Source organism: Vipera ursinii, assembly GCF_947247035.1.
Source record: "Vipera ursinii genome assembly, chromosome: 3".
Lineage (NCBI taxonomy): Eukaryota > Metazoa > Chordata > Lepidosauria > Squamata > Viperidae > Vipera > Vipera ursinii.
In genome coordinates this window covers 199,792,908-199,820,871 of record NC_139516.1, presented here as the reverse complement: position 1 = coordinate 199,820,871, position 27,964 = coordinate 199,792,908, and the positions used below count along the sequence as shown (strand labels likewise).

Below are 27,964 nucleotides of genomic sequence, written 5' to 3'. Positions count from 1 at the left end.
GACTCAGGGCGGCTTACAAGCTTAGCAGTAGCCTTCATTCTATGTATATGCCTGCTTATTAGGGCTTTCACACACACCCCAAGCGGCATTATTACAAAGTCAGCTTAATTGCCCCCAACAATCTGGGTCCTCATTTTACCTACCTCAGAAGGATGGAAGGCTGAGTCAACCTTGAGCCTGGTGGGACTCGAACCTGCACTAATTGCAGGCAGCTGGTGTTACTTAAGGAGGCATTAGTCCACTGCTCCACCAAGGCTCAACCAAGGAGTTGCAGTGTTCCAACACCTTAAGGGGCTTCCACAAAGAAGAGAGAGTCAAGTCATTCTCCAAAGCACCCGAAGGCAGGACAAGAAGCAACGGATGGAAACTAATCAAGGAGAAAATCAACCTAGACCTAAGGAGGAATTTCCTGACAGTGAGAACAATTAATCAGTGGAACAACTTGCCTCCAGAAGTTGTGGGTGCTCCAACACTGGAAGTTTTTAAGAGATTGGACAGCCATTTGTCCAAAATGATATGATAAGGTCTCCTGCTTGAGAAGGCGGGTGGACTAGAAGATCTCCAAGGTCCCTTCCAAAACTCTGTTATTCCGTTAACATTTGGATGGAGACCACCAAGAAATCTAATTATGATCTGGGAAACTGGGGGTGGTGGGAATGGACAAAGGAGAACAAACTGGAAGAAACCCGGAACAATTTGCTCAGTAGCCCTTTGCCAAGAAAATTCCCTGTTCGGAAAGTCACCCAGAGTTGGACTCAACCCCCAAAAAAAGAGTTTACCTTGAATAACCACATTGCTCAACCTACTACTAACCACAATAACAGAATCACGACGGTGCTCTACGTCTTAGAGTAACCTTGCTTTGCTTTGGTTTTTTTTTTAAATAAATAAATAAATCTGCTTGGGGTGGGGGTTGGTCCTAAAAATACCGACACTGGGCAGGTGAGCGAGGCCAAGTTTCCATTTCCAGGATTGCGGAATAAACACCCGCGGCCAAAGCAACAATCCTCTCCCTGCTTGCGCGCTCTCGCTGGCTTGCTCCACTCCCGAGAAGCGGCCATAAACAAAGCCACGTGTCCTTCCTCCCTCCCTTCCCCGAGCGCGGGGCGGAGTTTGCGCGCTTCTTCCGGCAACAAAGAGCCACCAACTGGCCCGGATAAATAACAGAGGCGGCCGGAGCCCGGGCAGAGAAGCGATCCAAGGGCTCGATCGTCGAGGGGTGGAGGGAAAACGGCGTCCTAAATACAAAAACCGCCTTGCTTAGGCGGCGTCTCCGGGTTTCCTTTTGGCTACCGAGCATCGTTAGAGCTTCTGCTTTGGAGGCAGCCCAAGGCGCGCTCTCTTGCGCCTTTTTTAATATATATATATATATTTAAAATAAATATATATTTTAAATAAATATATATTTCCGGCGTCCTCCTTTTTCGGTTGTGCCCGCCATGCCTTTTCTCGGGCAGGACTGGCGATCGCCGGGCCAGAACTGGGTGAAGACGGCGGATGGCTGGACCAGGTTCCTAGACGGGAAGGAGCACGGAGGCGGCTGCGACAACGAGAGGAACAGGTGAGACTTTGGCCGGAGCGTTGCGAGAGGTCCAGAGGCATATAAAGGAAACTTCGGTCCGGAGTGGGAGGTGTGGAGGGTGGGGGACTCTCGGGGCAGGAGCAACCGGGCAAAGGGAGCAAGGGAAGAAGCAGATCTTGGATCGGAGGCCTATTTCATATATACTGCTCAAAAAAAAAATAAAGGGAACACTTAAACAACACAATGTACTGTATTTAATAGTAGGATGTCTTATTTTCTGTTCCCTTTATTTTTTTTTTGAGTAGTATATTTCATATATATACCGTGGTACGGTGCAACGATCTCAGGTACAATGATTTTGTAATGTTCTTAAGCTCTAACTCAGTCTATATTGCTGGTTTACTTATGTACCCTATGAGAAGAAGTCAACATTTGGATGTATACACACACACACACACACACACACACACACACACACACACACGCAACTGTACCACCAGGAACAGTGTGGGATGCTTTGTCACAAGTGCACGTCTGTTTTGCACCCGGTTGCAATCCCTTTGTTTTTGTTCCTGACCTGTGGCGTCATCGCAAGCAGGCGCTCCTGAATTTAGTGAACAATCAGTAGGGGAAGGGCAAACCAACCAGCCCTGCTGCGCCCCATACAGCACAGTTGTGGGCTTCACCCTAATCGATGATATTTTACCTTTGGCTTCAAGATGCCAGCCCAAACTGGCCTCCCCTTAACTTGGTATAGGTTGTCCAGATCTTTGGAGACTACAATAACAACCATGATTGTTGTGGGGTTTTTTTATTTTTTATTTTTTTATGGATTGAAAGTTGTGAGAACTGTAACTTCAGCCGGTTCAGGAGAGGATGATCTAAAATATTTAAGGCGATGCTAGTCTCTAGTAGCTGAATCTCCAGGTACAATGATTTTGTAATGTTCCTAAGCTCCAACTAAGTCTATATTGCTGGTTTACTTATGTACCCTCAACATTTGGAGAACGAGAGCAGTAATGAAGTAATGAAAGAAATAATGGGATGGTCTGAATATGTAAAGTTTAGGGATGTCTCTAGGACTCATTCGTAGATTGCGAAACATAAGATTATCCATCTAATTGTAAGTTTTCATGGACTTCAATCATTGTCATCAATTCCAGTGTTTCTCTGTATTTTGTAAGCTTCAGATACCCTTGACCATGTTTCTGTTTCACTAACCATGCCATTATTTTAAATTGGAAAGGTCCATTCATGAAAGTATGGTGCCCACCATATGCTGTCAAATATCAGATATGCCCATCAGGTAAAAGACGTTAGATGTGTCCTTCCGGTCACCACCTATCCCCTTCCATTGCTCTTATGACACCTGCCTAAAAGGTAATGGTTTCATATAAATCTGATCCTCCTGATTGATGGTCTGAAGTCGAAGACCCAATACCAGCAAGAAAAACATGAACTGAGCCATCTCTATTGCATGACAGTGCTGTCACAAGGAATGGGAGTTTGGTGTTCCACTCATAGGTTCCCGAGGAAATGGTGTGCTGCAAAGACATGTACATGTTCTCTTTGTTGTTATAAGTGAGCTCCACCCCTTAAAAACATGAGTCTCTCCCTCGCGGAAGGTCAGCCTGCCAGCATGCTTGAGTGGTGTCATATTCAGCTACAACTACCATAACTAACTGGAGGTACTGGGAATTGTAGCCCAAGACTCCCTAAAAGGGATCAGATAGTTGGAAAGTTATAGATACAGCGGTGTATTGGATAGTTCAGCTCAGGAAGTATGCATGTTGTTTAACCGATGAGGACCTCCCAAAGACTTGAGTTCCCAAAATGAGGGTTAGAAAATGAGGAATTATCAGCATGTGGTTTAAAGACGAGGCACTGGTTGGTTCCATTGGTAAGACAGTTGAAAGATATAATGGATGACGGAAATAATCTTGGAGGAAGGAGAGCCACAACCCAAAAGTGCTTTTTCCAAAGGGCAACTGGACTGTTTCCCCTTGAAGATGTTTCTCTTCTCATCTAAGAAGCTTCTTCAGTTCACTTCTCTTCAGTTCACTTCTCCAGAATTGAAGAAGCTTCTTAGAGGGGAAGCAAAACGTCTTCAAGGGAAAAGAAAGTCCAGTTGCCTTTGGAAAAAGCACATTTGGGACAACCCTGACCTGGATAACTGAGAATCTCCATAGACAAGAGCCACAACGAAAACAACAGTCAGATAAAAGAAATTTGAGTCTGGGGCAGAAATGTAAGTTGAGAAAGATAAAGGGAGAGAGGAGGAAGTTGCAGACCTACAAGGTGCTGCTATGGTAACTTTATAATAAAAGTAGCATTAGCATGCATAACTCTGGTATCCTAGTCTGGTCTACTTTAAAGGCTGACAGAAAATCAGCAGAACTACAGATCTCAACCTCCACATCTAGGTCTCATCTAACTGTGGATGATGCTGGTTGTAGGCTGATAAATCCTGGGCAGTTGTACACTAGACAAGGCTATAGAGCAATGTTTCTGAACCTTGGCCCCTTTAAGACATGAGGACTTCAACTCCCAGAATTCCCCAGCTAGCATGACTGGGGAATTCTGGGAGTTATAGTCCACACATCATAAAGTGGCTGGGATTGAGAAACACTGTTGCAGAGCACAAATAATAACAACAATATACCTATAACCTGGTTTGTTGTCCAGTTGGGACAAAGGATTTTGGATTTAAACAGATGTTGGGCCAAATCCTCACTTAGCTTTTCACTAAATCCTTCTGAGCCAGGTACAGTTTGTTTCAGAGTTAGCAGCATAAAATTGTACTGGCAAGACTTAGCTTACATCTTTGAAACAAAGTTCAGTAAATGTGATGACATTGACTTCTTACACAATAAATAAGTTGTCTGCAAAACACAGAAACCAGGCTGCAGATTGAAACTTTATTGTGGTCAGTTTTTCAAGGCTTCGTTTCTGCGTCTCCTGTTCTTATTTTCCAGGAAAATGCCAGTTTAAATAAACTATGGGTTAGTTTTGCATCATAATCAGTGAGTGGTTATTGTGGTGAAATATCCATCTATAAAAGAAAGAGACAGAACGTCCCCAATAGTTGAATTTTTGCTTAGCTGCATTATCTGTTCAGTTACAAGCAATTGATACTGACAGTTAAGTGGTTTCAGGCCTCCCTTATTGAAAAGTTGAACTAAACAAAATGGCCGGAATCTATTTTTAAACTCTTGAGAGCTCTGTTGCTTTAATATGTTTAGTTAACAAAAGTCACGATGGGTATTATGGCAGGTCATTCTGGTTTGTTTTCCTTGGCATGTGATCCAGCGTTGGCCAGTTAAACAGTAATCTCTATTTGCGTATTAAACACTCCTCTGCATAAAGACAATAAAATTATTAAGCACTGACCAATCTAGCTCCAGAATTCTTTGTGTCCTTCAGTGAGCATTGCATCACAAAGAACGATTTTGCATCAATGTTGGTCCAATAAAATGAAAACCAGAAGAAAACAAAGCTTTCGTAGAGGACTAGTTACTTTCTCCAGAGTTTTTCTGTTTGTTTTGCTTTGATGCAGAGCTCCTCAGAACAAAATGAAAAATTAGATGGCAATGACTTTGTATGGGACTAGATTACCTAGTGCAATGGACAAAGTTCTATTGAGGGATTAGCCCCAAACATTTTTGGTTTGGAATGGTAAATTTATAACTGTTGCATTGTTTTACCACCACTTCAGAGGAAGCAGAATATTTTCAAACTGAAACAGCAACGTTCATTGCAACTTTTTTGAGGTTAGGGCTTGTGGCTGGGTATAACAGACCCTGAGAACATTTTTTGGTAGTTTATAGAAAAGTTCTCATCTATTAAATCAGCATTTGGTCAATACAGTTTTGAACATTTGCATTACTGATAGCCCATTCATGTCAACCGATTAGAAGGTCAAATTCTGGAATTCTAATTTGCACTTTTATTAAGCACTTCAGTTTGCTGCTTCTGCTGGTTAAACCAGTATTGCAAAAAAAAAATGGATAACTGATCTGATCTCATGGAAAGCACTTTTGTGTGATTAACCCAGCTAGTCTTGGTTTATATGAGCAATGCTACCATGGAATTCTGTATGAAATTATCTTGCACATTCGAGCTGTGTCAGAGTCTTTTTCTAGCAGGCACACTAACTTGGTTGATTTTAATCCAAGCATATGTCAAGGCAGCCTGTTTTCCTTTCTTCCTAATCTGAATAAGCTTTGAAGAGTCGACAGAATTCTGAGGATTTTCCCCAGCTAGAATAAAACATCTGTCTGTAACAGTTCCAACTCCAGCTCCAGATTTTGGAGCAAGGTGCCCTGAGTAGGGTGTTTTCCCCCTCATTTTGAGCACACTTATCACTGTTAAGGCAATACACAGGAATTGGGATATTGCCTGTCTGCAAAAATCCAGCCAATCACAAGATGGAAAGAAAGAGTTATGGAAAATTCCATCTAGTGTTAGTCTAGTTGTTTGTAAGCTAGAGATAGGTAGTAGCTTTCTTGTTTCTAACAGAATAACAGAGTTGGAAGGGACCTTGGAGGTCTTCTAGTCCAACCCCTGCTCAAACAGGGGTTTGAAATATACTCTTTCAGACAAGTGGCTGTCCAGTCTCTTCTTAAAAGCCTCCAGTGATGGAGCACCCACAACTTTTAGTGGCAAGCTGTTCCACTGGTTAATTGTCCTCACTGTTAGGAAATCTCTCCTTAGTTGCTTCTGTCCTTGATTTGTTTCCATCTGTTCTGCCTTCTTGTTCTGCCTTCAGGTTCTTTGGAAAATAGGTAGAACCCCCCTCCCCTTCTTTGTGGCATCCCCTCAGATATTGGAACTCTGCTCTCAGGTCACCCCTACTCCTTCTTTTCACTAAACTAGACATACCCATTTCCTGCGACTGTTCTTCGTATGTTTTTGCCTCCAAGCCCCTAGTCATCTTTGTTGCTCTTTTCTGCACTCTTTCCAGAATCTCAACATCTTTTTTATAATATGGTGACCAAAACTGGATGCAACATTCTAAGTGTGGTCTTTCATTACTTGCTTGCTCAGGGAATTCAGAAAATAGGCAATAGTACAATAGTACAATATTGGAGTCCCTGTCTGAATGTCTTCATTATCAGATCCCGAGTAATGCTGACTTCTGACTTCACCTACGGTTCCTGAAATTCATCAGCCCTAGTGACATTTCAAAATGGTCTTTTTAAGTTGTTCCAGAGCCCATCACATGATGTTGAGCAATACAGTACTGTTGAATCATCGGAGCAGGTGATATTTCAATGTCCTGGTAACATGGCCCAGTAAACAAAGATACAGTTTCAGATGAAAACAAGGAGTAAGTTGGTTCTTGGGGGGGAAATGTGATGCCTCCTTAGATAACATTTAGACCAATGTTTCTCAACCTTGGAACTTTAAGATGTGTGGATTTCAACTTCCAGATTCCCCAGTCAGCATGGTTGACTGGGGAATTCTGAAGTTGAAGTCCACACATCTTAAAGTTGAGAAACACGTCAAACTGCTGGCCCACGGGCCGGATGTGTCGTCCTGAAACCGCGCCCACCCCATTGCCGGCAATGGGGAAAAAGTCGCAATACGTCACGCGATGTCACATGACATCGCGAGTTTGACATGCCTGATAGACAATGTTGTTCTTCCTGGATTCAAGTAACAGCTGCTCTTATTCAGGGGTTTTCATTGCTGCATTATCAGTTACTATCAGGTCCTACGTAGACAAGTAAATTTGTGTAGTTATATCAGAATATTCCTGGATATTCTCTACCTTCTTTAAGGTTCAAGTTCTTCCTGAAAATTATGCATTTTTGGACTGGCTATATACAAAATACGAATAGAAATCTAATTCCACCTCCACATCGACAGCATGAAAAGAATATTTCATGATCTGATGATATAGTCCCTCCTTTTCTTTAACAGTTAATGGAGGCAGAGGACTGGAAATCAATTAAGGCGCCTAATTTGATTGGTGATTATCAAGATAATCATGAGTGCAATAAACTCATAGAAATGAATTTGACAGTTGTATATTGGGGGTGAGGGACAGGGAGGGACAGTATTTTTTGCCTTCGGATATCATTGGTATATAAACTTTTACCTTCCAATTAATTATAATCAGCAGGCAGTCCTTGACTTATAACCATTCGTTTAGTGACCAAACTTACAGTGGCACTGAAAAAGGTGACTTATGGCTGTTTTTCACACTTATGACTGTTGCAACATCCCCATAGTCACATGATCAAAATTCAAGTGCTGGCAACTGACATGTACTTATCACAGTTGCACTGTTCTGCGATCATGTGATCACCATTTGTGATCATCCCAGCTGGCTTCCAACAAGCAAAGTCAATGGGGGAAGCCAGATGTGCTTAACGGCTGCATGATTCACTGAACAACTGTAGGGATTCGCTTAATAGCTGTAGCAAAAAGGGTCATAAAATGGGGTGCAGCTCGCTTTCTTGCTTAGCAATGAAAATTTTGGGCTCAGTTGTGACTGTAACTCATTTCCTATGAAGGCTTGGATTTTGTAGCCGATAAATTAAGCAGATTTATTATTATAGTTGCTAAAAGACAATGACACGGTGTACAGGACAAAAAGTTAAAAGTCTCCCATCTCTAAAACCTGGAAAATTGGCAGCTTGCCTCCAACATATTTGCCTGCCAAAGCTAAAGCTAGAGCACCACATTTCATAATCACCTTTTGCAATTTGAAGGAACTTTGTTGTTAATGTGCAAAGAGAAAATGAGAAAAGTTCATGTTATCGCATGGTATGCCCCTACGGTACATTCCGTTTTGAATTTACACTGCTATTTCAGTTACAGAAACTCGGGAGTAAGAGTCTTCCCCAGGTTTTGATCAGATTCGGAACAGCGTCACATATAAAAACCAATATTACTTTTTAATAATTAAATTAACAATTAAATTAATTTTCAATTGTCACGTGAATTTTCAGATATTTGTGTCCCCAGCTTTGTCTTTGCCACCATGGATCGTGGCCAAGAAGGATCTAAGGCTCAGTTTTCTAGAAAATCTCTTTTTTTTCCCCCCCTTCCATTCTCTTCCCCTTTCCTTTCATGAAGCAACGGCCTAAAGACTTTCGGGGAATTTGAGAAGAACGATGTCAAATTCCCATCTGTTAAATATAAACATGAGTCATGCGTTCTGTTTTTCTGCACAAAAGAAGAGTATCGAGTGACTAAGTTTACTGTACCATGCAGGTCAAACCATTTCTTATTCTTGGTTGTAGCTTTAGACAACCAAGAATGAGACTGAATACAAATCCATAAATTGTCCAGGAGGTTCAACAACAGGGTTTGCCTGTGAATGACACTGAATAGGATCGTGTTACATGATATCTTTGTGTAGCAGAAGCAATGGGTGAGCTATTTGTTTTCTTTTAGGGAAACACTTAAAAAAAACCACGATAACAGCTTTGTCACTGGAATGATGGAACAGATTGCCATGTAAAGAAGAACCCTTGCTATAGAGGGCTAAACAATTATAAACAGAATTTTAGCAAAGTTAGCCTGAGGTAAAATATTGCTTTATTTTGTTGAGCCTGAAATAAAAACTCACTCCTTGGAGTGATAGGTGTGCATAGCCCTGTATTTTGTGGTGATTATTGCAATCTCAGAGATTACAGAGATTTACAACAGCTCGTTTAGCGACCATTCAAAGTTGTAGTGGGATTGGGGAAAAAAGTGACTTATGACCATTTTTCACATTTATGATGGTTGCAGCGTCCCCATGGTCATGCAATCCAAATTTTAAAGCTTGGCAACTGGCATGCATTTATGACAGTTGCAGTGTCCCTGGGTCATGTGATCACCCTTTGTGACTTTCTGACAAAGTCAATGAGGAAGCCATATTCACTTAACAACCGTGTTACTATCTTAAGCAAGTGCAGTAATCCGCTTAAGAACTGTGGCGAGAAAGATCATAAAATGGGACGAAATTCACTTAGCAACTGTCTTGCTTAGTAATGGGAACATTGGACTTAGTTGTGGTCGTAAGTTGAGGACTACCTGTAATCAGTTTGTACTCCCACGATTTGCACAAACTGGATAGATCCGCTGTCTTTGCCTCTGGACTTCTCAGTAGAAAGTCAATTGAAAGTAGAAGTCTAAGTCAAATGTCACTTCCTGGATCTTCATTCTTCCTGGAAGTGTAGACAGCTTTAGTTTCACACTGCTTTCCCCAATCATCCTCCTTGCAATATCCTGCTCACAACAGAGTATTTTTAGATCTTTGAAGAAACCTGGATTGCAGTTACTAAATATATGAGACCTGAGTGTAACAGTGCCTGAAGGTATCAGCAATGTAGCTTAGATGTGACACAAGCAGGAAGTTGTGACATCAGCAAGAGGCGGTTAGTGGAAGGACAAGATTATTACCCAAAGGCCATGGGTCTTGTTGTGCAAGATTGCAGAAATGGGCATTGCCTAAGCATTTAATTTTTCTGGTTGAGAAAATGGTAACTGGATCTTGTATCAGGAAACGTCCTTCTCTAGATGAGGCATTTTCTGGAACTGCTTGATGGTTCAACTTGTTTATAGCTAACCTTAAGGAAGCGCTAGATAATTCTTTTAACTCTCTTTTCCTTTCTGATTGCAATGGACCTTGAAATAATGGACTTTCAACGTCAGAGTGGTGTTGATGCAAAAACCAGGGATCAGAGTACCTGAACTTTGTATTTCTACCTACTTATAAAAGAAATTGTTGAAACCCTTATAAGTTTGAATACATTACATGGGCTGCCCTTGGTCTGGTTGCCATGATGGAGAACAAAGGGACAAAGGGTGGGGAACATCTCTGGGGTGCCCAGTAAGGACTCTCCTTTCTCCCCCAATAGACCAATAGGGTAGTTGGGTATCTCCCGTGCATTTAATCACTACTGTGGTGAGGTTAGAAGAATGGTGTAACGAGAGAAGATTACAGGGCTTATGTGAATCTGCAGTTCTGCCAATTGCTGACTCGGTTCACACAATACATTTAACCAGGTCAGTTAAAGACCTGGGGTTTGCATTGGTAATTTGAACAAGGGTTAGTATCTAATGGCTTACTGTGTTGTATAAACTCAGCCCATTGAGTTAATTTTTGGCTCAGTGTAGTGTATAGATGCAGAATGGGTTATTTCAGGAGACCAGTCACTGAGTCAGTTCACAGGGTCACCAAATCAGTATTATGTATTATGGGTGATACTGGCTCCTCTGTCATACCACATTATAGCACCTACCACATGGATTACTCTCTTTTTCAAAAAAGAAAGAAAGAAAGAAAGAAAGAAAGAAAGAAAGAAAGAAAGAAAGAAAGAAAGAAAGAAAAAAAAAAGCAAATCAGGTTAATATTTACAAAAGAGACCAGTAGGAAATTCCAGGATCAGATGAGAAATTTAAAAAAAACCACGCCAGAAATAGCAATGGTGCACTGTTACCAAACCAATGACTGTTCATGGACCCATCCATGAAGTGATGGAGCCAAGATTGTCTTGGGGTAATCTTTATGATGTTTAGAGGGGACTTCTTACAGTTTCGGACAGTTTAACATCCCTAACAGGAGCTAGGGATCCTGAGGTTAGGTTGCTTCTGTTTGCAAAGCATATGTTATATTACTAAACGATTAATCCTGTGCCTCTTCCAAGTATTTGGGTGATAGAAGCCAGAGGAATATGCTTCTCATCAATGAAGATCCCCTTACAGGAATGATTTCCTGTCCAACAATCAACATATACTTATTTATTTATTAAAAATCAGGTGTTTTTTTGTGGCATTCTCAATGTATGCGAGGTTAATTTACCCAACCTCCACACCTTTAAAGCAGGGCTTTTCAACCTTTTCACCCATTGTACCACTTTTAGGATATGGCAACATCCGAGTACCACCAGTCGCCTAGCAAGGTGTCAAAAATTTGATCACCAAAAAAAAAAAGGAAAAAAGTGATGAAGTACAGGTAGTCCTCGACTTACAACAGTTTGCTTAGTGACTGAAGTTACAATGGCACTGAAAAAAGTGCCCCCCCAAGCCACAGCCGAGCAAGACACCTGCCTGCCAGCGCTCTTCCTCCTGTCCGAGGTTCTCATTGCTGTGAGCATTTCTGTTGAGGATTGGCAGCGGGGTGTGTGTGTGGGGGGGGGTGTTTGGTTTTTATTTCTCCCCCCCCCCATCTGCTGGGTGGTTGCAGCAGGTTTTGGTCACTTCACATGACCCTGGGACACTGTGACCGTCATAACTATGAATCAGTTGCCAAGCATCTGAATGTAAATCACAAGACCCTGGAGATGCTGCAACATTCCAGCTGATCTGCGCTTCTTCTGGGCTCAGCAGAAGCGCCAGGGTCAATGCCGAGCTCCAGCTGGAGCCTGGTGCTGATCCTGGCACTTCCGCTGAGCCCTGACAGCCCAGGCTTGTGTGGTGCTGCCATTCCCCTCCCCCGCTACCACTTTTCTAGGATGGTCGTGTACCACCTGCCAGGTGCCAATGTAGAAAGGGAGGAGTAGCAAACTCTGGGAAGAGACCATGTGCCAGATGCTGTTAGGGTTACGAGCAAAGTTTGACTGTAGAAGATTAAGAGAGTAAGCCATGATTAAACAAAGAGCTTCAAAGAAAGAGAAGGGCAGAGAAAGGGATGCAGCACATAATTATTGAGGAAGAAAACTCCTTTGCCTCAAGGGAAGGAAGATAGAACTGATAAAAGTCATGTTAAGAAAAACCTGAAAAAAGCAGAGATCATAAACAAGAAAGAATGGTATAAACAAATCCTTCTTAATCATCTTGGCATAATAAACTGGGACTGTAAAGATAAAACCGAACTGTAAAATGCATTTCAGATAAATGTAGCATATACGGATGTAAACAGCTTTAAAAAAGAATCTTAGAACCAACTTTGACACTTTCCAGATGTATTGGATTACAAGCCCTATTACCTTCGGTCTACACACACCTAGAGGGTATCAGATTGATGAAGAATAATAAAGAAAATCCACTGGCATGCAATAAAGGAATTGAAATAACAATAAAAAAATAAACTTTGGTTTCAGTGGGATCTTGTGTGTGCATGCCTTCGAGTCAACCTTAGCTCCTAGAGATTGTCTGGACAAGTCCTTGCAGAATTCTGGCAACATTTCTTGATAATTTTTCCAGTAGTGATTGACAGGAGTACTGTTTTTAGGGCTGAGAGAGAATGGATAACCCAAATTTGCCCAGTTGGCTTCATATCTCTTTTTTTCCAGTTTCTAGTCTGGTGCCTTAAATTACTACACCAAACTGGGTCTCATCTCAATGGGGTCTGAGAACAATGAATATCGAGAAGAGCCTTGGTGGAGCAGTGGGCTAATGCCTCCTTAAGTAACACCAGCTGCCTGCAATTAGTGCAGGTTCGCATCCCACCAGGCTCAAGGTTGACTCAGCCTTCCATCCTTCCGAGGTAGGTAAAATGAGGATCCAGATTGTTGGGGGCAATTAAGCTGACTTTGTAATAATGCCGCTTGGGGGGGCGGCGAAAGCCCTAATAAGCAGGCATATACATAGAATGAAGGCTATTGCTAAGCACATTGGTTTGTGCTTAAATTGTAAGCCGCCCTGAGTCTTCGGAGAAGGGCGGGATATAAATGGGATTAAAATAAAATAAAATAAAAGATCCAGACCTGTAGTTTGATCTGGAACAGAAAAGCAATCGGTGGGAGAAGGAAGGAATCCCAAACACCTTGCACATGAAATTTTAGAGGAAAGAAGCCATCATTGATGAAAGTTTGTAGCAATAGGGTGCCCGTTGGAAGAGTAGGGCAATTCTGCAAGGCTGCCATCATCCACCTACCACTGTTTTCTGGTTCCATTCATGATTATTAATAGTTCCCAACTAATATTTCAGTAGGTTAGCAACTAGTTCTAGGAAAAAAGAGATTCCTTCACTCTCAGAAAGATTTCTTCATTCTGTTAGAAGAGTGCAGTTTTGGGACATACATCAACTTAGCTGTTTATATTTCTGCTCCAACTCCTCTTTAGGAAGGAGTGGAGGAGTCATGATGAAGACAAATGTATAAGAGGTTCAAGATCCTTTCCCCTTTTTTGTGTGTCATTTCCAGTTACTGCTGGAAAGAGGAATTCAACAAGGAGAACATCTTCCATAATCTGAACTGTGATGTTGCTGCGAAAAAACGAAAGAAGGACCAGCTGAATAATAATACCAGGATTCAGTGTAAGACATTTACAATATCAAATTAACAAAAGGCAACTTTAAAGAGGGAGAACTAAAATATATATCTATTTCTCACACCATGAAATGGTTTTTGCAACTCTTCCAGAAGTCTCTGGAGAGATTTTGCACCCGGATTTTGACCTTAACCAGAGAACTTGGATTCATTGCAATGTGAAGATGGATGACTTGGATTTTAATCTTTGCAATGACATTATCATCATTTGTGTTTGGCAGAGAAGCAGTTTCCCCTTTCTTTCCCACCAGTGAACTGATCTCAACTCTTTACACTCTGAATATTTGAACTAGAGTTTTTATATTCAGTTGTTTCTTAAAAACAGAGTATCCATAACTTGGGGGGGAGAAGGAGGGTATTCCTAAAAATCCAGATGGGACCAAAGGGCTGACAAAATTTTTGAGTTCCAAGTATTAATGTCTATACGATTTTAAATGAAATGTATTTTTGTTTGCACAGATTTTCACCAAGAAAAATGGATTTATGTACACAAGGGAAGCACTAAAGAAGTGAGTACCCATTATTATTTTAAACCATTAATATTTTGCCTAAAATCTCCCAATCTCTTCCATCGTTTCCATCAAATGTAGTTAATAACATTACTTCAACAATATTGTAATATGGATATATATTTTATTAAAAGTACTGATTTTTGACTGGCTGCAGTAGAATGATGCAGTATAATGTTTTAGACCTGGCGGGTCCAACCTTGGCAACTTTAAGGCTTATGGACTTCAACTCCCAGAAATCCCCAGCCAGCATGATTTTAAATTTGCCAAGGTTAGACATCCCTGTTCTAGACCAATATTTCCCATCCTCAGCAACTTTAAGATGTGAGGACTTCAACTCCCAGAATTCTCCCACTGCCTGGGTAATTCTGGGAGTTGAAGTCCCACATCTTAAAGCTGCTGAGAATTCAGAAACATTGCTTCAGACTATACCCGTTCAAATTAAACCTGAGAAAGAGCAGATCTACTTCATCTAAGGGGGCAGAATAAACCTTGGGTGATCTTAAAAGCTCCCCTAATTGTGGTTGCTCAAAATGGATGGTATACTTCCCTTCAGTGCTGAAGTGGGAAACGTATCATGAGCCTAGCCAACACATTTAAAAAATGATCTTCCACGAGCCCAAGAAAATGGAAAATCTTGGTCTTGTCCATTTGCTTAATTTGGACTCATCTACTTTGCCTCACGATCTCTTTTATGGGCATTTGACTATGTAATATAAAAGCATCATTTTTGCAGCATGACAGTTCTAAGCCCAGAAAGAAAGGATCCGCCTATGCAGGTTGGTGATCAGCAGATCCAGGCCAAGAAATCTCCAGTAGAAAGAGATTGCTATGATTGCTGCACTGGAAAACCTCTCTTAGTATTTGCTTTCATGAAAGTGGAGGTCCTGATTACCTCTTAGCCTTGCAATCCACCAGACTTTGTTGTTCTGCAAGTCTAGTTCCAGACCATCCAGACAATTTGCTTCTAATCTGAATCATTATCACAAAGAAATCACTCACCTATTTCCTTTTCTTATTCTTAGCGCCATGGCTATTGCACCCTGGGAGAAGCTTTCAATAGACTGGATTTCTCTAATGCTATTCTGGACTCCAGAAGATTCAACTATGTTGTACGGGTGAGTGTCAAAGATTGGTTTACCCAACTGAGGCAGTTCATTCAGATGTTGTTGTTTCTCCGAGAAGATTCACAGTTTGGCGGGTCGAATCCCGAGTGCCGCGTAACAGAGTGAGCGCCTGTTACTCGTCCCAGCTTCTGCCAACCTAGCAGTTCGAAAGCACGTAAAAATGCAAGTAGAAAAATAGGGACCACTCCGGTGGGAAGGTAACAGCGTTCCGTGCGCCTTCGGCGTCTAGTCATGCCGGCCACATGACCACGGAGACGTCCTCGGACAAGCACTGGCTCTTCGGCTTTGAAACGGAGATGAGCACCGGCCCCTAGAGTCGGAAACGACTAGCACGCATGTGCGGGGGGAACCTTTACCTTTACCTTACACCTTTAATATGGGGTGGTCATAAAATATGTATGCAGATCTGGTACAAGTGCCATCCTTCCCTCTCTCTGTCTCACTCTCTATCCATCTATCATTGTCTGTCTGTCTGTCTGTCTCTCTGTCACAGTTGTAATACTGCATCCAGTTTTGGTCACCCCAATGTAAAAAAGACGTTGAGACTCTAGAAAGAGGGCAGAGTAGGGCAACAAAGGTGATTAGGGGACTGGAGGCTAAAACATATAAGGAACAGTTGCTGGAATTGGGTATGTTTAGTTTAATGAAGAGAAGGGTGAGGGGTGACATGATAGCAGTTTTCCAATATCTCAGGGGCTGCCCCAAAGAAGAGGGAGTCAAGCTATTCTTCACAGCGCCTGAAGGCAGGACAAGAAGCAACGGATGGAAACTAACAAAAGAGAGAAGCAACCTAGAACTAAGGAGAAATTTCCTGACAGTTAGTACAATTAATCAGTGGAACAACCTGCCTCCAGAAGTTGTAAATGCTCCAACACTGGAAATTTTTAAGACAAGATTGGATAACCCTCTGTCTGAAATGGTATAGGGTTTCCTGTCTGAGCAGAGGGTTGGACTACAAGATCTCCAAGGTCCCTTCCAACTCTATTATTATTGTTATTGTTATTATCCTAACTATCTAATTTCCATTTAATCTATGACTGGGGCAATTGTTTAGAACAACTCAATTGGGCTTGGCAGATAGCTCTCCTGGATGAGATCATACAGCTTGCTTTAGCAGATGAATTACAGATTTTATGGCTGCATTCACACAGTGCAATAAGGTTGCTTGGTTGCTTAATTTACGGTTCAGTACTATATTTTGTCTGGATCTAAAAACATTGATTCATTCAGTCAGCAAGTTAAAACATCTTGGGGGAAGGTAGACATGAAAGAGGGGCAAGAACTAGCCTTGCAGGAATTGTTTGCATGTGTGAAGAGCTTTGGGACATACTTGATGAGAGTACAAATGGCTATCTTCAGCGATCAGTTTACAACCCAAGAGAATTAGTAGGAGACTTTATTCTTAAGAACAAAAAATATCCAGCCCAATCTCCTGGATTAGTTGGAATTATAACTTCCACCCTGGGTGGGAATTCTGGGGAAAAAAATAAATCCCAATAAATTTGGAAGGCAAATTTGGAGGCTGGAGAAAGCTAATTTAGACCTTTTATAGAAAGAAATTTCAAAAGCTACTGGTAACTTCTGTTTAAGATTGAAGGCTCAAGAGCATCTGGGTTTAGTAATATGGTTTATTGAATCACACAAGTATATCATCACTTCCTATGGTTCCAATAAGTCTCTGTTCCAGAATAGTTCCTGGTCCTAAATCCTACCAACACCTGTTAGCCCCCTTGGCTGAGTCTCAATTTTAGTTCTTCTTGTGCTCTCCCATGTTTCCATCCCCCCTCCCTGAATTTAATGTTGTATCAAGGCCAGCTGGCAGGTCAAAGCTGTTTACGCATAACTGTCGTCCTGCTTAGTCATTGTTGTCAACTGCTTTAGCTTTTCACTTCTAGGAGAAAGTTCTGGCTGGCAGGTTGCCAGAACCAGTCAAGTCAAGTGCTTTACTGCAGACAAACAAAGAAATGATATACAGCCTTTTGGTCATAGTTCGGGAGTCAGTTATATGTTGTTAGATCAGGAACTCCAAACAAAAACTCAGTTGCTTTTCATTTATCAGTCAAAAACAATCCAGGGCTGTTGTGACAGTGACTTCTCTCTGAACTGTACACCAACCAACTAAAATAATTCCTAGCGTGTAGATTATAAATTGGTTAAAAGAACAGACAGACTGGCACCTTTGTCTCGGGATGTGTCTGTAACTGTTCCAAGCCATGATTTGTTTAATGATGGGTTATTGAATTAACTGTGAGGCCCACCCAACCTATTGCTAGAAACCCTGGCTTACAGTCTTCAGTAAAACCAAAAAACCTCCATAATTTAATTTGGTAAATGTTCAAGCCAGCCCTATATAAAATGTATGTCTGTATGCAACAGTATTTAAAGGATGTTCTTCTTGAATTTAAATAAACCTGAGTTAATTGCTCATTGCACAAGAACAACCAAGAACAGAAAATATGCTTGTCCTTTACTGAACTCATTTCTTGGAGAATTGGCATGGTGTATTCTGGCACATCACACTGAACTTTAAGTTTTCAGACAATTCAGTTAGATGATTTTTGTTTGGAAAAAATAACTGATTCACTTCTTTTATTTTTAATAGAATTGGTTGGAGGAAAAAATGGAAAGGCATAAACCTTAGGGAATTGATTGCTGACAACCTGCTTTAAAAAAATAGTGGCAGCTTTTGAAATTACAGTTGTTCACTTCAACTGTTTATGTGAGGAGGAAGCAACTGGTACAAGTTCAGTCAAATTTTACCATACTGTAAGAGAAGGAGTGGCAGAACCTGGAGGTGGAGTCAAAAGTGCAATTAGCCTAGAGTCTCTATGTAGCCACAAATGGACGAAGTCCAATCCCTCTTGAATTCTGTTGTCCCTTATCTAATGGCAGGCAAGTTAACTATTACTTGATTCTTGTGCATAAGCATGATTAGTAATAAATCAGTTTAATTGGAACTTCATGTGTGGCCATGATCTTTTGTGCCTGACACTTGCCTGGTTTCAAAAGCACCTTGTGCTGTAATCAATGCATCTTGAAACAAGCACTTCCAAATTGCTTCATGCAGCCAAGCTGGAATGGCAGAGTGCGTAAATCCAAAGTTTGCTCCATTTTCAATATGCTATTTTGTGGTAGATCATTTTTTTGGAATGCTAGTAGGGCGCCCTCAGGATGGCTGCAAGAGTGGTGGTGGGGACTGCTATAGGTACCTAGCCATTAAGCTAGATTTGGCCACCCAAAAAACATAACTAGACATGAAATGGTTTATCCATGGAGGGAGGACACAAAGGGGTAAACAATGACATATAGCATGACAAGGTCACCCAGATTTTGCAGTTTACATCCTTGCATAAAATGTCATGATTTTAAGATGTCATGATGCAGGAAAGCAACCACAGCATTTACTTGAGGAAGTCATCACAGTTTGGCATCAACTGCAAATGAGAATGCAATTACATAATTCATCATTTAGGGATGATATAACAAGGAGTTGCAGGGTCATTATGTTGTCATAATGTGACTTCTCCTGGACTGGGGTGTTGAGTGTGAAATGACTTTTTCTGCCTGAAATGGCTCAAAATAACTTACAGAACACTTTGGGGGGAAAAGGAACAAGGGAGCTGCTAAATAGGACAAAAATTGGATGAAAAAATGGAATAACCAAAAGAAATAAGGGATCATTTAAAAAAATAAAGCTGAAAGACATTTATCTAAAGCCAAATTTCTCGCCATTAGCATTTCAATATGTATAAGTTGCAGTATTAAAGAACCAAACCTGGTTTTTCCAATCATTTCTGTTTTCTGCAGCCTTAAAAATTGTTCCAAATTTTGTTCCAAATTCCAAATTCTATAATTCAGATTGGCAGATGATTAAGCAACAGTGGGAAAAAGAACAGGTTCCAGCAAACCAATGTAGCTCAAATTAAAATAGGACGTTTCAAATAAATTAATTAGATTAGCCAAGTGCAATGAATGCAATCAATCCACCCCATAGAATATTGTGTAAATTCCTAATTCCTTTTTTTTTTACTTTGGAGTATTTTAGCTTTATGTGAAATGATTTTATTGGATCAGAGGCAAGAAGAGAGAAATGAATCATTATTTGTCACCCAAAACCCCTCTGAGTTCCTGTTATGTCCCTGGCAGGACGTGGCCAAGGACTCTAAGGCCAAGATGTTGCCACTTTGTTGACATCTGTTGGAAGTCAGAGAAGGATTAAAGGTGCCCTTTAAAATGGGGTTAGCATGTTCAGCAAGATAACTAGTAATCTGTGTGACTCTGATTATGTTAGCTAACAAAGAATTCAGCATATCTTAAAATGAAGGCATGTTCAAGTAAGGGTAGTAGTCCTTCAAATATTCAGTATTATACAGCAGGGGTCCTCAACCTTGGCAACCGGAAGATGTGTGGACTTCCGCTCCCAGAATTCCCCAGCCAGTTTGCAAACTGGCTGGGGAATTCTGGGAGTGAGAGTCCACACATCTTCTGCTTGCCAGGGTTGAGGAATATTGCTATACACCAGTAAGAAACTCTTTTGGAGTACAGAAAGTGACATCTTGAAGTTGACTTTGATTCCTTGCAACTTCATAGAGATTTCCAAGTACCTCTGGGGGCGGGGGGGGGGGTGTTCCAGGGGGACATAGTGCAGAAAAGCCTTCTGAGATGCTTTTTCAACTTTCCTTCTGCGCTTGTAGTTCCTGGTGGTCTCCACTCCAATTCAGTTTTGCTTAGCTTTTAAGATGTGGTGGTGGCCCCCAGGGGGAGGGCCTTCTCTGTGGGCACGCCGGATTTATGGAACCATCTTCCGGTTGAGCTCCGGATGGCGCCTGACCTTCGCTCCTTCCGGCGCGATCTAAAGACGTATCTTTTTGAACAAGCTGGCCTGGCCTGATGGGAGGGGGTTGGGTTTTTATTACTTTTAAATGCGTTTTAATCTATCTAAGAGTTCTGGGCACTTGTTTAATCTTTTTTTAATTTTTGTATTCTGTTTTTAACATGTATTGCCCTGTTCACCGCCCTGAGTCCTTCGGGAAAAGGGCGGTATACAAATAAAATTAATTAATTAATTAATTAATGTCATCTAAGTGTTACCATCAGTTCTGAACAGGGTATATGTTCCGTGTTGCTGTCTTTAGATAACAAGAGGAGCAAAAGTGTAGTCCCTAGAATTACTGGGGTAGATCATAGATGAGGAGGAGGAGGAGGAGAGGAGGATGTCATTCTGGAGTTGTGTTAAAATGCAAAATGGGTAGCTTAAAACAATCATATCCAATACGGAGACATACGGCAACTATTTTGCCCTTTAACATGTATGTTCTGCCTTCACCCAGAATGGGGCTTTCCTCCACATGAGCAGGGCACCCAACGTGTTCTTGAGTTGTGCATGCTCGTCTTAGACCAGGCATGTCAAACTCGATATGTCATGTGACATTGCGCAACGTATTGCGACTTTTTCCCCATTGCCGGCAATGGGGTGGGCACGGTTTTGACATGACACATCCGGCCCACGGGTCGGCAGTTTGACATGCTTGTCTTAGACCATGCCCAGTTTAGATATAAAGGAGTAGAAAGAAATGCATATGAGAAAGCATTCTTGGTCAGGACTGTGATGTCCTGTGGGACTTTGAAAGCACATAGTTGTGAGGGTGAGCATTTGATTGTATTTGTGTCAAGTCCCAGGTGATTCATAAAGATTAAGTTGTTTAGTTGGCATTGGTTGGATTAGCCAATTAGCTGTGACTGTTTTCCCTGCTCCCTGGATTTATATCCATCATGTGCTTGTGGAAGATATTAATAGAATGTTCCATGTGTCTTCCATTGTCATTCAGAATTGGGTGGAATGATGGACAGGAGTTGACCAGTCATTAATACCACTTTGCTGCCATGTCTACTGTTGAAAGTACAACTGAAAAGAATAAAGGGGTGGGGGGCTTTTGGCTTTTTCTCACTGCCATCATGTAAATTCATGTATATCTCTAAACAGATTAAATGGCAACCATCTGTCTATCTTTGTCCTCTGTTTTAATGACTTGGCTTGGTAAGTAAACTTACCAGAAGCCAAATAGATTGTAATTATTGAAACTCTTGCATCTGCTTTCCCCCATAATTCTGTCTGGCTCCAATCCTTTATTTTTGTAAGTCAAGCATCAAATAATTAAAACTGTTTCATTGGGTTGAGAAGAAAACCAAGATTAGAATTGCTCAAGAGGTTGAATTTCTTATTTTTATTCATAGTTGTTGGAGCTGATTGCAAAGTCTCAGCTGACATCACTGAGTGGAATCGCCCAGAAAAACTTTATGAATATCTTGGAGAAAGTTGTGCAAAAAGGTATGGGTATATATATATATAAATAGAAAAGGCAAAATATCTTGATTTTCCAAGAAACAGGCTGATCTCTAGTAACGTTCATTTAGCAGACAAACTGGTTGGGTTTATGTCTTTGATTTTTGACCAGTTCTTGCTAAGCTGAGAGGTGAGACAAAATCCTACCAAATCCAATATATAGAAATAACAATTCTTCCCAATATGATGTCCTCTGTTCTACCTGCAGCCTCCATCATATATAGCCAGCATAACTCAGGCAATCCAACATATTAATCCAACATACATATAATTATGATAATCCAACATATTAGGAATGGATGACACCAGTTAGAGAAGGATGAAAAAAATGACATGAATGAGCAAAATTGCTTTGCCTTGTTCTTCACAACCCAGTGTGAATGTCATAGCAGCCTGTCTTTCACAAGTGCGATACCATTATATATGTGCCTCACACTTCTGAGTGGTGACAGGTTTTGAGATATGAGGAGGTAATGAAGATTTGGCTTATCACCCAAGACAGAAAGGCCCCAAATAATAATTAAAAAATAGCTTTGTTTAAGGTCTTGTGAAGATCAGCAGCACTGGTCAATTTCAGGGGAACATTGAGTGGCTCATGGAGTTCCCTACATTTGTAATAATGTTTAAGTCTGTGGGATAATTGCAAGGCAATTTCAAATCGTTGTGTAGGGACGCAAGGCTACATAGGATGGAAATGCCTACACATGCCCTGGAAGTGAAGGATGAGAAGCAAAACTGATCCTTCTCTGTGATCCTCCAGAAGTGACTTTTCTTCAGTCTGTTTGTTTCTTTCTTCTTTGCTTATATCTGAATGTCCCTTTTCTCTCATTTCCCCCATAAAGTTCTGGAGGATCAACAGAATATCAGATTGATAAAAGAATTGCTGCAGACTCTGTACATGTCACTTTGCACCTTGGTCCAGAGTGTTGGCAAGTCTGTTCTGGTTGGCAACATAAACATGTGGGTCCACCGAATGGAGATGATTCTTCATTGGCAGCAGCAGCTGAACAACATCCAGATCACCAAGGTGAGCAAAGAGTCTTGACTGTTTTGGCTGGCTGATCAAAAAGCTGCCTATTGGGTTACTTCCTAAAGCTGAAGAGGTTCAACAACAACAAAATCAATATGCAGAATTAAGTCTACCTGTAGGTGTGCCGGCTTTTCAATTCTCTAGAATAATTGTTCTCAACCTGTGGAGGTGAGTATGGCAGGACATGAGAAGTGTGAGTCCTCACCTAGTGATGTCACTTTCTCACCTGCAACCAGGACTACTAGAAGCTGTCATTAAGCATGCAGTCATGTGACATTTCGCCTAACTACCATTTTGCTTAGCAATGGAAATTCTTGGCCTTGGTTAATTGAGAACACTAAGCAGGGTTAGCGGAGTTATTACTTGAATGGGCACCTTTTAGGAAGTCTAACACTATAGGCTAGGTGGGAAATTGAAAAAAAAAAACCAAAATATTCTGGAAAAAACACATAATAGCAAATCTTTTTAATATCACCTCAAGAATCTGCTCATGAAGTCCTGAGGACGTCAGCCCCACTTCGAAGACAACTTTAATACAATAAATGAACCTTCTTACGAGTTGCATAGAAACTTTGGTATCTTTCAAAGTTGTCACCTGTTCTTTTTCTCTTTATTTCTCCAGCCTGATTTCAAAGGGATGACTTTCACAGACCTGCCCTTGTGTTTACAACTAGACATCATGCAACGGCTGTCAGATGGGCGAGACATCGTGAGTCTAGGGCAAGTGACTCCAAGTCTTCAGGTGCTCAGTGAGGACCGGCTCCTCTGGAAAAAACTTTGCCACTACCATTTCACAGACCGACAGGTAAATGGCAGTGGAAAGTGATATGTAAAAGCTCCAAAGAAATATACAGAAAATAAATCAGAATCTTCCTTAGTTCGCCATTCATTCTTGATTAATCATGAAGCTTATTCAACCAGGATGGCGTATCATACATGGACACTATCTTGCCTCTGAGCCTCCTCTTGAGGACATATTGTCCACAAAGCAACAATGGCACACAGCTTATTTTTATAATGCTCCATTTCCTTCATGCCCTTCAAAAAGGACTTTATTTTAAATTTCCACACCATTTTTAGAGAAGGAACACACTTGTAGATGCTTTCAATTATTATTTCTTGAGTTAATTCTTCACCTCTGCTCATCCTGTTCCAATATTATTTTTAATTTTAAGACTTACCACGTTCACACTTACTGTTTTAAGGCGGCATACTTACTTCTTCATGGGTTCTCTTGTCTCAGAGTGACCATACCATTAGCCACATCTCTGCAAATCTATAATTTTGTGTCTCTGTTTTAGATACGCAAGCGGCTCATATTGTCAGATAAGGGGCATTTGGATTGGAAGAAGATGTACTTCAAGCTTGTGAGATGTTATCCACGGAAAGAGCAATATGGAGATACTTTGCAGCTTTGTAGACATTGTCATATCCTTTCATGGAAGGTAAATGCGTCACTTCGTCCTGTTCCGCTGAAATACGCTGTAGAGCAGGGTTTTTTGTTTTGTCTACATAATTCATTAGTTTGAGCAATCTTGTGGATTTTCAGGCCATTTAAAAAAAATATTTTTAAATTTCATATAATGGTGGGTAGATTAATGAATGCTCTGGTATGTGAAGGCACTGCGTTTCTAATCTCAGCTATACATATTCTAAACGTTCCATTAAGTGAAACCAAGAGACTGTGAGTTCTAATCCTGCTGTAGGCATGAAAGCTGGCTGGGAACTTTGTGCCAGTCACTCTCTCTCAACCCAACCCACCTCACACAATTGTCATTGTGCGGAAAATAGGAGGAAGAAGGAATATGTATATTCGCTGCCTTGAGTTGCGTATAAAGTAATAACGGATAAAAATCAAATAAAAAGGATGTGAATTTAAACCAACTTTGCAGATCTTAATATGATTGATGAATGAGTTGGTTGATGAGCATTTAGTGCACCATTTGTTCTTCTAGTGCTGATAGAACTACCCTGATACAACTTTTAAAGATTTTGATGTTCTTGTTTTGTAGGGCACCGAGCACCCCTGTACGGCTAACAATCCAGAAAGCTGCTTGACATCTCTTTCACCCCAGGACTTTATCAACTTGTTCAGATTCTGAATTCCCAAATTATTTCACTACCTATCACTTTATTCCAATGGGACACTTTACACTGCTGAGCAGAAAGGCTCAGTTTGTATCATAGCTTGTAAATAATATGGCTTGATGTTCCTGAGTCAAGAGGACTAGAGACTTTTAGGAGGCAGAAAGAGCCATAATCTCATGGCCTTGAACTCTTGAGAGAATATAGCCTCCTAGTTTGACTGATACCGTATGTAAAAAGGCAAGATTTTTGTAAATATTAAGCTCGGTGAGAATTGGTGTGGAAGCTTTCGGGGACAATCAATTTAGGAAATGAAAAGAAGAGTCACCCTGCAAATATTTGGAAATGCCTTCTGGATTTTCAAAGCCAGAGGAATGAAACACTACACTTAGGTTAAAACTTGGAACTTTGCTTTTTTATTTGTTTGCAGAAGATATTTATATCTAAAACTTTTTAAAAAGAGATTTACAAGGATATATCCCTTTATTCTTAAAAAAAATGAACTGACTCCAGATAAAATATTTTCCCAGTTTCTACCTCTGAATAGCTTTCCAAATAACCAGTGTGTGGTATTAAGCATCTATACATCATCTAAAGAGATTTTTTTAAAAAAGCTGTTGATAGTAGCTTTCCAGGTGCTGCTTTTTGTTAACACTTAAGTTTTAATTTATCTGGCTGTTTTATTTAGGTATTTAAATGTAACTGAGTTCTGAGAAATTTGGAAATTTCCCTAGGTTGTTCTTGGATACCATTGAAGGCTGACTATGTTGTAACTGCAGCTTAGACAGCTGGGTAACTACTTGAGAAGAGCATTTACTAAAAACATGCTTTGGTTTTTCAACTTTGCATGCAGTGCAGATATGTTTACTCATTATCTTAACGAAAAGCCCAGAATCTTTGCAATTTAAATGTGGAAGATCATCACTCAATGAGTATTACAGTATCTGAGGTGCAAAACACAGAGCAGCCACTAGATGTCAGCAAAGAGATGCCGTCTAAACTAATTCTTTGCTGACATCTACTGGCCATTGTGCACTTTGCAATGCAGGAATGACAATCCTATCCTAGATTGCATAATGGCCATTCCTTATGATCTCATAAGCCCAGTTTGGCAGTTTCCATATAATTTGATATTGAAATTGGTGATGCCACAGGGGTATTACCCAGAGCTTTCCCAGAATAAAAGATGAGTCAGCTAGGATCCCTCTTCTAATTTGCTAACGAAGTTAGCATCCTGAGTGAAGAGGAAGCACCTGATTTTAAGAAAAAATAATTACAGATACATGCACACTGCATATCCAAGAAATGACATTTCTAGCCTCAAATTCAGATTTCACTATGGCTGAGAAAGAGTGAATCATCAAGATATTACTTTCGTCTTTCTCTTTGAGGCTTCCCCACTATATAATGAGAAAGATTCCCATACAAGCATGGTGTTTGCATCAGGGGTTGAGGGTTTGAGATGCTGATGTCAGGAAAATAGGAAGTCAGACTAGAATACAGATAGTTCTAGACTTACAATCATTTGTTTGGCAACAAAGGTATAACAGCACTGGAAAAAAACAAAAATGAATTACGACCATTAGTTGCACTTACGACTGTCATAGTATCCTCCTGATCGCATGATCAAAATTTTGGCACTTGGCAGCCGGCATGTATTTACAGCATTTGTGGTATCCTGGAGCCGTGTGATCACTATTTGCAACCTTCACAAAATCAAAAGGGGAAGCCAGATTTGCTTAACAACGGTGTGATTCACTTAACTGCAATAATTTGCTTACCAACTGTGGCCAAAAAGTTGCTAAAGTGAGTGTGACTCCCTTAACAACCACCTGGCTTAGTAATGGAAATTCGGGTCTTAACTGTGGTTGTAAACAGTTGGTTTCACTTAGTGACTGCCTCGCTTAACAACCAAGTTGCTGGTCCCAACTGTGGTCACAAAACGAGAACTATTTTGTAAGTGAATAGGAAACTCATGTGTTTATAGATAGGCTCTTTCAGAAAGCAGCCCTGTTTGGGCAAATGAGGGGTTATCAAATGTAAGGAAAAGGTTTTGTGATTGGGAGGTTAGATGCAAATGAAAATTAAATTAAATGAGAATTAAAAAGAACCAGAAAGCCTCAGTAGCATCTTCAGGAAAGGTGCAAAATGCTGAAAGCAATGTTGCAATCTCGAGGGACAAGGCCCACTCCTTTTGTACAGGTCTGTAAAAGGGGCAAAGCTTATGGCATGATGACACAACTTCCATTATTCCAGGGGTAGGCAACCTTGGCTCTTTTAGGACTCATGGACTTCAACTCCCAGAATTCCTGAGCCAGCCATGCTGAGGGGAAAGGGAAAGTTTCCAAGCTGAGCCATGCTGGCTCAGGAATTCTGGGAGTTGAAGTCCACGAGTCCTAAAAGAGCCAAGGTTGCCTACCCCTGCATTATTCTTACATGAGCAGCAAATTCCTACGGGTGCTTGTGGGAGGTGGGATTTTAAAGGGTGTATATATGTGTGTGAAGCCATTTTTCTTTACTGGATCACTCACTTTAAAAAAAAATTACTCAGCACAGGCTGCAAATCTGTTACTCTTCTGCATATACAGGAAGTCCTCGATTTACAACAGTTCATTTAGTGACTGTTCAAAGTTACAACGGCATTAAAAAAAAGTGCCTTATGACTGTTTTCCACATCACCATTGCAGCATCCCCATGGTCAGGTGATGAAAATTCAGATGCTTGGCAACTGATTCACATTTATGACGGTTGCAGTGGCGTGGGATCACGTGGTCGCCTTTTGCGACCTTCCGAGATGCAAAGTTACTGGGGAAGCCAGAGTCCCTTAACGATGTTACTAATAACTGCAGTGATTCGCTTAACAACTGTGGAAAGAAAGGTCATACAATGGAGCAAAATTCACTTCACAAAAGTCTCCCTTGGTAACATAAATTTTGGGTTCAATTGAAGTCGTAAGTCGAGGACTACCTGTATCTACCCAGTTTTTTGAAAATTGTCTGCTACTGGGCACACTTGGTGGCTAGGATGTGTATTTTTAATTTTTTGATTTGACAAAATGTGTGAACGTTACACTGTAGAAAAGCTGATTGTTGCACCTATGTTGTTTGAATGCTAATAATAATCTGAATCACTTGTG

The 27,964-nt window shown here is 40.8% G+C and overlaps 1 protein-coding gene across 2 annotated transcripts; it reads left to right on the top strand.

Moving 5' to 3' along the window:
- The first annotated feature begins 1,162 nt into the window (after nucleotides 1–1,162).
- FBXO32 (F-box protein 32) lies at nucleotides 1,163–27,964 on the top strand. Of its 2 annotated transcripts, none has more exons than XM_083357898.1 (9): nucleotides 1,163–1,561; nucleotides 13,609–13,721; nucleotides 14,194–14,243; nucleotides 15,269–15,361; nucleotides 21,605–21,698; nucleotides 22,556–22,740; nucleotides 23,366–23,548; nucleotides 24,045–24,188; nucleotides 24,756–27,964. In XM_083357898.1, exons 1-9 carry the CDS (start codon nucleotides 1,440–1,442, stop codon nucleotides 24,843–24,845), a joined length of 1,074 nt encoding a protein of 357 aa, XP_083214024.1. In that variant the 5' UTR covers nucleotides 1,163–1,439; the 3' UTR covers nucleotides 24,846–27,964. The 2 variants fall into 2 exon arrangements, with proteins under 2 accessions (XP_083214024.1, XP_083214025.1); XM_083357899.1 differs by lacking the exon at nucleotides 1,163–1,561 and adding an exon at nucleotides 1,947–2,449.

What these genes read in the sequence shown, in the direction of transcription:
- FBXO32 (XM_083357898.1), top strand. Translation starts at nt 1,440, where the DNA reads ATGCCTTTTCTCGGGCAGGACTGGCGATCGCCGGGCCAGAACTGGGTG. An exon ending in TGCGACAACGAGAGGAACAG is followed by an intron (nt 1,562 to 13,608) that starts GTGAGACTTTGG and finishes TGTCATTTCCAG; the next exon opens with TTACTGCTGGAAAGAGGAAT. An exon ending in ACAAGGGAAGCACTAAAGAA is followed by an intron (nt 14,244 to 15,268) that starts GTGAGTACCCAT and finishes TCTTATTCTTAG; the next exon opens with CGCCATGGCTATTGCACCCT.